The 15,571-nt window shown below is 38.1% G+C and overlaps 1 protein-coding gene across 1 annotated transcript in view; it reads left to right on the forward strand.

Moving 5' to 3' along the window:
- ctbp2a (C-terminal binding protein 2a) overlaps positions 1-15,571 on the forward strand; it is a 68,656-nt gene that overhangs the window by 11,138 nt on the left and 41,947 nt on the right. The window contains exon 2 of the mRNA XM_044214646.1: positions 11,450-11,622. Within this exon, the coding sequence (XP_044070581.1) occupies positions 11,565-11,622 (58 nt within the window). The 5' untranslated portion in view covers positions 11,450-11,564. The remainder of the gene's footprint in view (positions 1-11,449; positions 11,623-15,571) is intronic.

The following is a 15,571-nucleotide window of genomic DNA, read 5'->3' on the forward strand; positions in this document are numbered from 1 at the left end:
ACACCATTGAGGCCCCCTGGACCTTGATAACACACCCCAAGATGTTCAACTCACAGTTTAGTAATCTAAAAGGTTTCATTTTGTGCTTGCAATCGCCATATGTGTAAGAAATGTCTGCCAGTAGACAGATTAATTTGAGTTTATGTTAGCTGAGCTAGGCTAACCTGACTAGCACAGTTTAGCTAACGGTTTAGTTAACCACAGACAAACTACCAGTAGGGCTGGGTATCAAACCTCAAAATCTCAAGAATTGCAAGCTGTCAAGTAATTAAAAGTTTGCATGAAACACTTTGCAAGATTCTAAGTGTTGTTTACTTATTCTTTGATCAAATATTTCCTGATCAACATCATAACTTTGCTGAATTGAGACCATATTTTATTGAGGTAAAATTGTTTTTCGGCTGCTTGTGTTAAGACAAACACAGATGCACTGAGATGTTTGGCATGTTTTGTTAAATGAAAAAAAAGATTTCTATAAAAACACATTTATATATACAAACTAAGGTATTGACAAAAATACCATATTCCTTTGGTACCATTACTGAAACTCAGTTGTAGTATTGGCACCAGTATTGAAAAATCTGAAATGTTACCAGGAGTCTGCCAGGTGAACCTCGCATTTTTTTATTTATTCCACACATGCCAAGACAAAGTCTTCTAATTATACAGTTTCAGACTAAACAGACTGTAATTTTTAGTTCATAGGGTGTCGCAAACTGAAACAAGCTGTGTAACAAACCTTCTGGTTAGGCCTGAACCAATATGTGTACTGTTACACCCTAACCCAAAATGAAAAAACAAATTGCATTGCTTGAAATGCTTGGCACAGGAACATTTGCCTACCCTTCATGTGAGCTACAGAGTAGGACATCTGCGAACATCCAAAAGATCCAAGAGAGAAATGTCTAAATAAAGTGCAGTGTCCTTCCATAAATAATGTATCTTTGACTTTAAAGTTTTTTGTATGTTCATGTTTTATGTGAAATGTAAGTGTTGAATACTACGTTTTAAAAGTTTAAAAAAAATAAAGCTTTCATTCTTAATGAAAAAGTGAAGAATCCATTATTCCATTACACAAATATAAGCTACATCTCTGAACTTTGTGTACATGATTAGATCTGCTGTGAAAAACATACATATATTTATTTTGAAATGAGTTTACATGACAAAGATTAGATGTTACAGTAGCTTAATAAAGTAGGAGTACTTTATATGAACGAGGGTTCAAGAAGCTCTCTTATAGTGAGGATCATATTTCATCATCTAGAAATGTGAAATTGTGAACCAAAGCTCATTCAAAATATGAGAGTTTGCACTCACATTGGGGACTCATCTTTACAATTAATTTGCAGTTTAATTGCTTTTACAGTTGTAGCATATGCATCAGGTGCTCAGTAGTTAATTGGTAGGAAAAGACAGATCATCAAGTTCAACAATTAAAACTGGCACTTGCCAACCTCAACACATAAAAATTTACAAGTGTATCTTATTAGACTAAAACTATTCAGAGGGAATATGATTTACAATTATGTATTACATGGAGAAGTTAAAGTTTCTTAGTAATATTGTACCTGATGAGCAATATTCAAATAGATTTTGCCATAAACTGTTGCCAGTGATCATGATGACATGGAAAAGAAGGTATTTGTGGTTATCTGTCTTCCTTCTCCTCATGCGTTTGCCTTTACAAACCCTCACTTTGCTCTTTAGACCCAGGGGCAGCCGTTTTTTATAGTCTCTCTTCATTAGTCATGCTCGCTTCTTCTTTGAAAATCCTAAATTTACTCTTGAAATGGGACTCTGGCATCTTCATTCTTCAATCAGCCATTGGTTAAGGGAGTTTTTAAGAGATTGGCCCTGTTCCAACACGTTAATTTATTTTCATTTAATTTTTTTTTTTTGAAAGGAAGAATTTGAAGTTCCATCTCCCAGATGCATAATTATTCCATAGCCCTAAAATATAATTGCATTTTTGTCATTTGTCTTTGCTCTTTCCTTGGGGTTTCTATCATGTAACAGCTAAATGGTTTTAAACATTTCACTCTGGAGAGGTGTAAGAAATAAGTGAGCATAAGGTTAGATATTTTGGGTAAATGGAACTAAATTGTTAGACTTGACACTAAATGATAAGTTGCCTGTTTTTTGCTCTGGCATTGTGTTAATGAGCTGTTAGCTGAGGAATGGAGAGGTGCTAAAGAGTTGAGAAAGACAAGGTGAGATGGCGAAGACACCAGCTGATTACAGTTTCACACAGGCTGTAGACTACAATGTATCACTGGCAGGACTTTAATTTATGAACAAATGTTGGTACACACATGATCTCTAGCAAAAGTTGCTTTATGCATACTAGGACATTGTTTACCCTTTGGAGGAAGTGGTGGCACCGATCGCAGCGGCTCTGCTACCTGGTTTTGCCCACTAATACAATTTCCACTCTGTTGTACTTGCATATTTCAGGTCATTTTAGGCTTAGAAAGCTGGGAGGAAAGTTCATGTTCTATGTGTCTGAGGTCTCTTTCCCATCTGTAGTTCCGTTTGGTCTAGATCAAGAAAGAAAATGATCCATTGTTGCCTTTTATTTTTGGTCTGTTTTGTTTTTTACAAACAAACCAAGAGCTGAAAGTGTGAAGTCATATGAACTCATTTATTGGACAGTTTTGGCGTCTGATAGCAAGTCATGCAGCACTTTACTGCGCCTTATGTGTTTATTTATCTTCCCTGGTGTCAGGAAAAGAGTTTACGAAGTGAGGATTATTAGTCTAGACTGCAACTCAATCTCATTTTATGAATAATGTCGAACAGGTAGAAACTGGACAAAACGGAGGCGTCATTACTGTGTGGTTTCTACTTTTAAACCGCCAAAATACACAATACAATACAATATTTTAATTTGTTTTCATTCTGGTCCAATTGATCAGAGAAAATCCTTGCACTCACATATTGACGTACATTTGTATGTTACCATGGTTACCAAATGATTTGCATATATATAATATATATGTTCCTTTTACAGATCGCTTATAAGATCGCTGTCCAGACAGTTCATGGCCAGAAGATGGACTTAGTAGTAGTAGAGCTGCAACTAACTACTAATTTCATTACTGATTAATTGATCAATTGTTTAGTCTATAAAATGTCAGAAAATTGTGAAAAATGGCCATTGAAAGTGCATCCTAGTGCCCAGTATGATGAGTTTACAATGATATAAAGCAATAAAAAGGAAAGCTGGCATTTTTGCTTAAAACATGACTAAAACGATTGATCACCAAAATAGCTGATGATTCACTTTATTCACTTTACTTGATTCACTAATAATTGATTAATCGACTAATCATTTCAGATCTAATTAGTGGCTTAACTTTTGAATTACTAAAATCACATATCTACTATCATAACATTTTCAAAGCTATCAAACGAGTTCACAATCGATTGGCAAATGCACTACAGTTTGTTTAAACGGAACCAAACAAGTTACAGGTGAAGGCACCCTGAGTTTCTAGAACATCATAATGGTATGTTAGTCTTGTTTTTATTTTATCTGATAAAAAATCTAATGGGCCCTCAGTTTTAAAGATTAGCTCAGGTGAAGAGAGAATCGGGTGACCTCATGTTTGGTCTCTTTTTTGCTGCCATGCAGCGTCCATGACAACATATCAGTAAACCAACCTACTTAGCAGTGAGCATCATAAGGTGTCCTTAATTTGCTTTCATTATCATGTCTACCACTCATCACATGGAGTTTGGTCTCACCCACCAGTCCTAGGGTTGTTCCAATTCTCACTAGTGTATTGATCATTATATGTAAGGTTAGTATGTTTATAGTTTAGCCCTCAGTGCTGGTCTTTGTCCCTCAGAGAAAAAGGTCTCGTCCTGTTGAATGTCAACAGGAAAGTGGAAAAGACAGATTTATTACCACAATAAAAGCGTCTTGGACACAGCCTTTTACCTGTCAGCTTAAGTACCACAGGTTTTGGTGTGATTGCTTGTGTGTGTACACATGTGCTTTTACATGCATGTGTGCTCTGCAAGTTGAGATGAGTAAATATGTGTTCAGTGTGTAGTCTGTCAGGTAAAGGAGAAAAAATAACAGCATAATATTTAGAGACATGTTGGCAATGCTTTTTATTTAATTCAACCGTGCACTCTGTATTGTTCTAAGTCTTCAGTGGTCTGTATTGTGTAGTGGTGTTGTGAAAAAAATAAATTGCCAATTATCCCAGTGGAGATTTTATGCCAGACTTTGTTTTAGTTCATTAGATGTAAGGAGCTGGAGAGAGGAGGAATGCAGGCCACGCCGAAAGCCTCAATGGGTTAGGCTAACAGGCTGCTGTGCACAATAATGTCACCATTATGCGTTTCCTGGGTGACTTAAACGAATAGGCATTATTACAAAATTGTGCATTAGCCCAAGTCAGCAGTTAGTGCTACTGCAGTCTCATTTCGTTTAGAGTTGAGAGAAAGATGGCGAGAATGTGAAAGGAGGAGGGAGGGAGAGGGAAGGGGGAGGATGGGAAAATGGTTCAGAGAAAAGGCGATGCAAAGGAGAAATGGGGAATGAAAAAGACGCTATCTGCCAGAGGCTGACAGGACATGCAAAAGGAGGTAAAAGGATACATGGAGATGCACAGATGGACTGACATACTTGGGGGGGGGGGGGGGGGTAGTGATGATGACTGAGAGATAGAAAGAGGAGAGCTGTAATTGTCAGTAACTGGTGTATTTAGACAGGGAGGGTTGGAGGAAGAAAGAAGCTGACAGGGAGGAGGAAGGTGTAAATCAGCGGTCTGAGCAACAGCTTTACGTGCCCCTTGGAGCCCCAACTATCCGATTAAAGAGAGAAGAGAAACCTTAACCACCTTCCCCTCTCTGCCTCTTCTTTTTCTGCTATCTTGCACTTTCAGGGACATAAATCATAGACTCTTAAGCAGTCACTTTAGGTAGCTGCTACACAATTCTTCCTCAAATTGTTGACTGTAACTTGTCCCTGTCCTATGATGTGTTGCATTAATATTACAATACATGTTGCAATAATTTGTTTAATTTGTCAAAAAAAGTGTAAAAGTGTAAAGTGTAAAAGCAAGTTGTGGTCTTATGGGAAGTTATGTGCCACATTATTTCTTGGCCAGGTGCAATGACTTTCTTTTCTTTTTTGGGGTGGGTTTACACTTCGGTTTTTGTACGGATTTAACAAACAAGATATAATGTGTTAATTATTGAGATTTAGAGGTGCTGGTAGGCAGATATTGTTACTTTCAGACAGAGCCAGGCTAACTGTTTCCCCCTGTTTTCAGCCTTTATGCTAAGCTAAGCTAACCGGCTGCTGGTTATAGCGTCATATTGACTGTACAGACAGGAGAGTGGAATCAATCTTCCCATCTAACCCTCAGCAAGAAATTTAATGAGCGTATTTCCCAAAATGTCGAACTATTCCCTCGAAGGGATGATGTGTGAAGTGCATGGCTGTCACATGAAGAAACAAGGCTGCACTTAAAACAAAGATATTCAAACAGTAAAAGATGAAAAAGAAAGCAAACTGAGAGATTTTAGATTATTGCCAGAGGAAAGAAATTGGATTTTATAAACTTCACAAGTAAAAAAAAGTTATTTCCAGTTTATCTAAAGGGCACAAGGTTTCCCTTAAGTTTAATTATTTGACTACAAACCCATACTTGTGTAGCTCAGTCCCTTTTGTGTGTGTATGGGCTGGTGGTCATCAAGTTCACATAGTTAAACTAGTTCACTGAGGTCAAGGGCTGGAAGCTCGGTTGATGATCTAAAAAAGAAAGAGCAAGACATGCTTTTTTTTTTCAAGATGAAAACTCCCCCTTGTAGTAAACGCCTCCACAGATATTTCAGTCAAACACGTGTTATGACAAAGTCAAAGCTAACTTTACTTCATTCTGTGCCTTTTCACCCTTAACCAAACCCACAGGTTTCTTAATCTGGTGAGACAGCTCCTCTGAGAGATGGCCTTACTCAGAAAAAGACCTCTCTCTCACTTTCTCTTCCCTCCCTCTGTGTCTTCTGTGCTATTACCAACCTAAACAAGATCTCCTGGGCTGCCTGCCTTGTTATGTACTTTTCATCACAAAAGGAATAGAAAAGAATGAGCGCAAGTGACAGAGATGTAACAAAGAGTTGAAAGAGAGATGTGTTTCTAAAGTGTAAAACTGGCTCGTTCGGCTTGTGAAATTTCTTGATGTTCTGGGTGTCAGATGGAGAAGCACTGTATGAATTGATAACCTCTTGGAGTGATGCAACAATGCATCAATGAACAGCTGCAACAATGCAATGTAACGCCTTGTGTCATTTTGATGAAAATGTAACTTCTGTTTGTGTTATTTTGAGAAGCTGTGGTAGCACATCTGTGGTGTACATGCCACATTTCACAAGCATTACAAAGCTCTTAACTTTGACCACCACTCAACTCTGTGCCAATAATGTATCCACTGTTAAAGTGTAAAAAAAAGAGTTTTATTTTTGAGGTCCATCATGTGAGTGGCATTTAAGTTATTTGTTGAAATTAACACTTAAGTCAAAGCTTTATCGTGCAACTTCACACTGCAGCCCAAACATGCAACTGTGTGAAGTTTAAAGGGCTTTATTACCCAGAAATCTTGCAATATGACATGAATAACTGACACACTGGTCAGACATGAATGATTTCTTTTTAGTGCCTAGTAGTGCACGTTGTGTATGTATGTAGTGGGGAAAATGTTTTGGTAGCAGCTTCAACCATCACTGGGGCGTTAAGCGCTCTCTCTTACTGCTGGTGAAGGGACAGTTTTGTATTTTGCTTTTCTGCAAGATATTCAGTGTGAAGTGATATAAAACTGAAAAGCTGCAAATACACACATTGGAGAAGCTGGAACCAGTGACCATTATTTGACATTCCTGCTTTAAAATGACTTAGATGATTAATTGATTATCAAAGTAGTTGCAGATAAATTTTCTGTCCATAAACTAATCGATTATTTGACTAATCGTTTCAGCTCTAGACATCAGAAGTTGATTTGAGCAAATAGGGAGTGTCTACTGAGTTTATAGGGAATGATCTTCTTTGTTTCATCCATAATTTGGGATTTAGGCTGATAAAATAGATTTACAGTAAATTTTTAATTCTTGCGCTTAAGAAAAGAACGTGCAGAAATTTGTTTAAGTGACAATGCACAAGAAACTCGTTACAGGTACAGACATTAAAAACTTAACTGGTATATGTAGTGCAGGAAGAACAGGGTGCATTCATTGCATGGGATACTGTAGGAGAAACCGTTGAACATGTAGTACATTACTGTAGATACACTGTGTATATGTATATGTATATATATATATATATATATATATATATATATATATATTGAAATTGTCTCATTCAGGCATTATGGCATGTTGCAGGTTGCAGTCACTGCGGAGAGTCCAACAGTGCATGAAATGCACCCATGTAGAAAGGCAAGATGTAATTACAAAATAACATTTGCAGATTGGCTATATTGCAGAAATTGTGTACTGAATGTCAGAAGTCTTTGTCATAAATTATACTATAGCTCATAAAACATATAATACAGGTCTTTCTTAGCCCAAGTCAAAATCTTGGTATATCAAAGACAAAAAAAGACATTCTATTACTAAGAATATTGTGAGGTTTGCATCACTCGTCAGATCAGACAATAGTTACTTTGGTCATGATCTGACTTGGTAACATTTACAGACTTGTCAGGGAACCTGTGAACACGACTATCCAGCCACAAGTAACGCTGTGTGTGTGTTGAGCACAGTGCCTGCCCTCTCTATGCCGAGCCAGACAATCCCTGGGGTTGTGTATTTCTGTTGTTTGTGTTTGAGTGTGTGTTTGAGCATTGAGCATGTATATTTTCTCTCAGGTCAATCCCTTTATTGTTAAGTTACATAACAGCACTTAGTCAAGTAACAATCCAGCAGTGATGGTGCTAAGGGCTGCAGGAAAACTGTACTTCCTCTCTGGCACTCCTCTGGCTGAGAGCTCTTCTCAAAGTTGTTGTTGACTTTTCAACCCGCTTAGTGGAGTCGACTGTTTTTTTTTTTTAATTCTCTGGAAATAGAGTAGATCTCTTCTTACATGAGTCAAATCTCTGGAATTAATTTATGGAAATGAAGTCATGTATACCACAGATTTTGGGGTTTTGGTCAAATGTAGCTTTCAAACTGCTGAGCGGGCCATTCTTCTAAGCCAGCGGGTTTTGCCATCAGATCATTTGAGACCACCAGTGAGAACAAAAATGATGAAAAGTGATGTTTGAAATGATTCCAGGTGTAGATTAGCATAGTTCTTATTCTGAGTAAATGCAGAGGTTTGGGGGGTACATGACCTCAGTTACATCACATGCAAGTGATAAATACTACAATTGAGGTTCTATTTTTTTTAAAAGTGTTATACATTTTTTCATGTATTCAGTATGCTTAATCAGTGAATTAATTGATACTAAACATGTAGACCTAAATTATATGTGGTGGACAAAAAAATATGCACACCTGATTGTATGGCTCGGTGATAAGGTCAAAATCATCATCCTGTATGAACAAGGGCTGCCCCCGACTAAAGATTTTCCTAGTCGACTAGTAGTCGTTAGTTCAAGCCATTAGTTGACTAGTCGTCGAACGTTTATTATATTAATTTAATTATTTAAATGTCTATTTTTGGGGCATCAGAAAATGGTTAGAGTTCCAGGGTTGAGAAAGACTGTTACATTGTTAACACTGTGCTACATTACAAAGAAACACAAAACCGTAATAATGAGCCGTTAAAATATATATTTTACAAGTGAATGCAAAGCGAGCCGCCTGTTGCTAACATTATTGTGAATACGTTGGAACAACCAGCAAGGAGACTGAACATTTTGTTCGGAGTCAGAGTCCTGGTCGGAGCCACTATAAATCACCTCGGTACTGTATTCCCTATTGTCAAATGACCTCCATCAGTCTCGGAGGCTGTATTTGGTCCGAGACTGTGAATTGGCGCTATATAAATAAAATTTAATTGAATTGACAGCTAGGTTAGCTAACTAGCTAATGGCAGCTAGTACAGTTAGCAGCAGTGTGCTGGTAAGTGACTTCCTGTGTTACAAGAGAAAATGTCCATGTTGCAACAATCCCCTGACACATTCATTTTGGTGATAAGGCGCAGCTCCCAAGTGGAGTTTGAGGGTTTTTTTAGGGTTTTTTTCAGTGACTAGCCGACTAATGAAAACTTTGTTGACTAAGACTCTTCTCATTGACTAACGGTTTAGTCGACTATTAGAGTGCAGCCCTAATAATATGTCAAATCAAATATAAATTATCAAATTGATGTGCAGTGGAACTGTGTTCAACTTTTATGCAACAAATAGAAACAAAAACGTCACAATTAATTTGGACTCCAGATAACATGTTATGATCCTGTCATCACAATACAGTTCCAACAAGTGTTGGTGAAAAGATAAATGTTAATATTGAATTATTGCCTAGCCCTTACCTTTATAATCTAATTTAAATGATTACATTAAAAAACACTTTTAAAAATGACCAGAGAGCAGATCTTAGCAGTTTCTACAAAAATCGATGACTTTAGAAAGCTAGTTGTACTGGATTGCACAGTATTATATTGTGATAGTATCATTTTATTCCCATCCTGATATTGTATAACCACCACATGTTACTGTACATTACGATTTTGAGACATTGTTTAGCTGGCAGCCTATATTACTGTTTGTTCACTGAGGCAGCTGTCAGTGAAGTCTATATCAAGAGAGTTTATAATGACTAAATGGTCAGATGCACTCATGACCTATAGTGTTGGCGCTCATGCAGCACAGAGCAGGAGATGCCCATGCAAGTCTCCTCCAGTCTATTCATAGCCAAGGCGGTGTTACTCCCCCGCCTCTGACTGACTGTTTCCTGCTTTCCCTCTTGCTCAATTACTTCTTCTCTGACTCCCACATGTGGGTATTCAGCTCTTTGGCAGGAAGGCTTACCTTGTGGAGGAGGGAAGCTGAAGCACAGCTGACTGGTGAAGCAAGCAGAAATGTGTGTGGTTAAAGAAAGACACGCAGTGTGTTTGTCACTGCCAGAGAAAGACAGACGCTCATAGTGTGTTGAATGCAGGAGAAATTTAGCACCTGTGGTAGTGTTTCTTTTAAATTCACTTAGCTGCAGCGCACCACATCCCCCTCCTGCCCCTATCTGGGAAAATTCCCCAACAGCCAAATAAAAACGCGACTTCAATTCATCATTCAGCCATATTACTTACCCTGCCCTCCACCCCACCAAAACATAACAGTTATAATTGCAGTTACAGTGCAAATATCAATATATCATCACATAAATAGTCAAGTGAGTGCCATTCTCGAAGTGAAGCACTCTAGGATTGGGCCCAGAGGCTAATATGGAAAGAAACAGAGGTATGGTTATGAATGCGAAAGTGCTAAAACAGATAAAACAGTTAAAATGTAGGAGGACGATGGTGTCACACTGTACTCATCCTGTCAGACAATGTTTTTCTAGGACTTCCTTCTCCCTCCCACCAACCATCTTTTATGTCTTTATTCTGCTGATACAACCTCCTCCCGTCTGCTGACTAACTGACCCACATTCCTCTGTGTGACTCGCTGCCCTTAGAGTGTGTGTGTGTGTTGCGTGCTTGTCATCTTGTGTGTCTTTGTGTGTGTGTGTGTGTACCTACTTGCCTGTGTGTGTGTGTGTGTGTCTGTCTGCCTGCCTTCCCCCCCAAAAAAAACTGTTGTGTCCCTCAGGCTTCAGTAGGAACCAATTAGAAGATTGCTCTTTTAGAGGAGCATCAGTCACTGAACATAAAAGATTGGTAAAACGCCTCATTTACTCACTCACTCTGTGTTTGTCTGCTTTTGTTGTGTTCAACTCAGTTTGGGGGCTCTGGTTGCAGAAGTGACATTTCTTCATTAAATAAAAATTGTGCTCACTGAGATGAGTCTCCCTCTAGTGGAGAGTAACGTCTCTGCAAGTTATTAAACTCTCATGTTCTTAATGAACATGAAGTTAAAAGGCATTTCTGTTAAAGCCACAACTCAATCTGTAACCAATGACTCTGCATTTGATTGTTTTTTGCATTGTACACACCTTCCCTTGTCTTTAATTTGCACAACATGCACTTTTTATATGTATGTGATGTACTGCTGTGCATAATTGAGTATAATGTGTCATGTCTTGTTATGTCATTGTGTATACAGTGTATTTTAATCCCAAGGGGACTGCAAGTATAAATTAGCTTCAAGATAACTCTGGCACATTAAATGGAAACATTTATGTTAAATATTGTACAGTACATGGTCACTTACAAAAGAATAAGTAAATAAATAACCTAAAATCCAAGAAATAAAAATTCTAAATGTAAAAATCGAAATTTACAGTGAATATACGTCACTATCAGAATAATTTTTGTCCCTGCTTTCTTGAATTTCAGGTATAAAACATCAGCTAGCTAACTTCTGGTGGATTGGAGTATTTGAGACTTAAAGGCGGAGAGGTGGATATCAAGTGAAAACAAGAGGGGAGAGAACATTTCAAGCTGTGACGGGATGGCTCTGGTTGACAAACATAAAGTGAAACGCCAGCGGCTGGACAGGATCTGTGAGGGTGAGACAGACTCCTTTACTCCTCTCTTTCTATCTCTGCTTTCTGCTTTTTATGCTACATATTTGCAGGTCACTGGTTATTGATTATTTAGGTTGTGGGATGCTTGTGTCTTTGTGTGTGCACATGTAACTTTGAGTGTGTGTATTGGTGCCATGGGTTTATGTTGTAGCCATAAAAGATTCCCTCCACTGTTATATGGAAATGAAGTTTCCACCAGTATTTAAGCATTTCAGCCTGCTGCTACAAATTCAGTGAAAAGCCAGTGGGATCGTTTGCATAAGTGTGTTTGTGTGTGTCAAAAGGGAGCCTTGGGACCAGCCGAGGCTCCAAACTTCAGCTTTGAAGGCTGTTGAGGAGGGAGAAAGAGTGTGTTTGTTTGTGTGTGTTGTAGAGGAGGTTGGGTTGGTGGCTGAATGAGACTTGAGTTCGATGTTTCCAGATTGCTGGAGAGATGAAGTAGGGAGTTTGTTATAAAGTGAAGCACTCCTCAGAGCCCTGGGATTGATTATAGCGGATAGTGGGATTGATTTGTGTGTGCGTGTGTGTGTTTGTGTGTGTGTGTGTGTGTGTGTGTGTGTGTTAAAGAGAAAGACAAAGCAAGAGATTTTCCTTTCGTTTTTTTACTCACACATTTTTTTACTTAACCACTAGCAGGAGCCTCTGAATGTTTATTTAGTGTGTGTGTGTGCCCAAGCTCATACTCACCCTTCACTCAATTCACCAATAATGCATATACTGTACTGTGTAGTGCAAGATTATTCTTTTGTATTCTCCTTTTTGTAATGTGGGTTTAGCCGCTAGCAGATGTTCCACTAACTTCTATAACTCATTGTAGAAAAATGAAATGTGTTCCTAGGGTTTACTATCTATATTTCAAGATAAGTGAGAATTGACTACAGCATTTGCTATTAGAATTTGAACCCTTTGTGATTTTAATTAAGTTAAACAACGATTGATTAAAATGTTAGCATTCAAAAAAATTACAGCTCCCATGAAGTTTCACCCGTAATATACAGGATGTCATTGTAAAGGAGTCAGTATGCTTCAATCGAAGTGCTTGTTGGAAGGTCAAACAGTGTTTCAAACCCCTTCCCCCCACAGCTTTCCAATGTCGGAATTGGAGGCACTGTGTCTGACAATGTTTGTAACTTCCCGAAAACGACAATCCGACATTCACACCCACTTCACACAGCAGATTGTCAGGTGTGTGGTGAGACAAAATATAGGATTAGAACTTAATTCTTTTTTTTGGTCAGTTTTCATGTGTACAAATGAGTGCGACACTGAGACTGTCCAAAAGTGTGCGCTATTATCCCATTTGAATGATTATCACATCATGCGCTCTTCTATGACTGCAGGCTTTTCACCCCGCCTTTGAGTGTGACCGTTCAGAGCTGCTATAAGCTGCCTTTTAGACATCGCTGGATGACATGTTGTGAAAACTAGTTCGGTTCAAGCATACCCAGGCCTTAACTATTTCCCCATTGTCCCAAGTAATCTACCCACGCTCTCTTCTAATGTGAACATTCCAACCGCTGTCTCTGCTGTCTAAAAAAATGTTAACACTCTTTGTTCATTCTCAAAGCCCATCACTCGACTGGCCTCTGTCTGTCAAACTAGTGACGTTGAACCTACAACGGTCTTGGGCTCATGGGAAATGGTGTTTGTTAAAGACCACTCAAAACTGAAATATTAAATAAACAATTATGTAATATTTAAAATAATCACTTTAACATCACAAATAGAGTGAATTGCATGACCAAGGTTATGTTGCAGGGTTGTATTTTTAATCATTTACATTATTTCAAATGTCACTGTGATTTTGAATGTTGATACTTGATACTCTGTAGACTCTACAGAATCCTATGATTTCGCTTAAAGAGAGTTGAAGTGACAGTGGAACATCTATGTTCTTTTACATAAGAAAGAAGACCTAATTCAAAAGACATTTGAAATTGACATTTGAAATAATGCAAATGTCAGAATATTGTGAGACTTGCTCATCCCAATTCCCCAGAGTCCAAGGTGACATCCTGACGTTTCTTGTTTTGTCCAACCAACAGTCAAAGATATTCAAATTGCAATGATATACAACAGAGAAAAGCAGCAAATCCTCATGTTATATATTTCAAATGTCAGTGTGATTTTGAATTAGGTCTTATGTAAAAGAACATTACGCTCCAGTTTCACTTCAGCTCTCTATAAGCGAAACCGTAGGATTTTCTCAGTAATATTGAGTTGTATCACATTAAAACTCTTCAGACTATCAAGTATCAACATTCCTCTTTGTTCATGTCTAAGGAAAATCCCATTGAGACTGAGAAACACAATATAATAGATTCCTAAATGAAGCAGTAATGCTGTCTGTTTCCACCCTCAGAATGAGAGACACATGTGGCATCTCAAACCTCTCCAAACCACCAACCCTGCTCGCTTGGAAACACTTTTCCCCTCTATTTTTTTATTGATAAATTTTTTTTACACAAGAAGAATGACTTACTGTGTACTGCTCAAGGAGGCCGTATGTTAAACACAATATAACAATATTTTCTTCAGAAGTGTCCATGTCACATCTGCTAATCAACAATAAAGTCATTCTACCAAAGATGAAGGGGGATTTTTTTTTCTGGTGCAGTTAGTCACCACATCTTCCCCTAAAAATGTGTAGAAGAGGGTGATTCACATTGAGGAAGTTAAAAGATCAGAGGGTGGTGAATCACGTTGTTTTCACGGTAGCGTTAAATCTGCTCAACCATATAAAAAGGGTATTTCAAAACCAGAGGCATGGGGTGTTCTGCACCATAATGTCAAAGCCACCCACTATTATCTATAAACAGAGTGTTTGGACTGAGGCGTGAAATAGAAATCAAAGTTCACATCATGTGTATTGACAAAAACAAGGACGTTATGGAGTGATTGTGACTGTGTTGCCGTCGTGGGTTGCACTTGGCGAGAGAAGCTTCCCTAATCTCCATTTATCTTCTGAGGATAACTGTGTCAATCCAATACTTGTTTCACAGCGGAGTGCATTGATTACATCTTTACTCATTGTGATGAGTGGCTAACTGAGCCGTGCCTGTGGCCTAAATTGAATTCGAAATGGCTGATCAAGTGTGGCTGTTTACTCCTATCAGAAGTAGTCACGGTGCTGGAATGTAGATTTCACTGGAACGGTGGATGTTTTACCATTGAGGATATCTGATGTGATTCACTGTCCTTTGCTTTCATGTTAGATTTTTGTGGTTTTCAGATTAGACATGCAAGGTCAAGCTAAGGCTGCAACTCGTGTCTATCGGTTATTTTTTCAATTAATTTAAAATTCATTGGGTCTGCTATCGTGTCAGAAAATGGTGACACTTGCTCATCCCAATTTCCCAGAGCCCAAAGTGACATCCTGACGTTCCTTGTTTTGTCCAACCAACAGTCAGAAACACAATGATATTAAAATTACAATGATACAACACAGAGAAAAGCAGCAAATCCTCACATTTGAGAACCTGGAAACAGAGAATGTTTGGCTTTTTTCGCTTGATAAATTACCTTTGACAGTTAATCGATAAACAAATCAGAGTTTTCCCCAGGAAATTGTTTTAGCCAAGCTGGTAAACCACTTAGATCTGGATGCATCGTGTCTTGTGATCAATTTTGTTAGTGGAGGATGGCCTTAACAATAGCCACTCTTGCTGTGTGAAATTGCACCTTCACTCTTTTTCCCTAAAGGTTTTATGTTTTACTTTATAAAAAGGTAGAGCTGAAACAATTAGTCGAGCTAACTTTTTTTGACATAAAATTAATCTGCAACTATTTTGATAATCAGTTAATTGTTGCAGTCATCTTTCAGTGTTTTCTGGTTGCAGTTTCTCAGATTTTAGGATTTGATGCTTTTTTCTTATCTTATAGTTAACTGAATATCTTTGGGTTGTGGACTGTTGGCTGACGCCGAATAAAA

The sequence above is a fragment of the Siniperca chuatsi genome, linkage group LG11 (assembly GCF_020085105.1).
Source record: "Siniperca chuatsi isolate FFG_IHB_CAS linkage group LG11, ASM2008510v1, whole genome shotgun sequence".
NCBI classification, from domain to species: Eukaryota; Metazoa; Chordata; class Actinopteri; order Centrarchiformes; family Sinipercidae; genus Siniperca; species Siniperca chuatsi.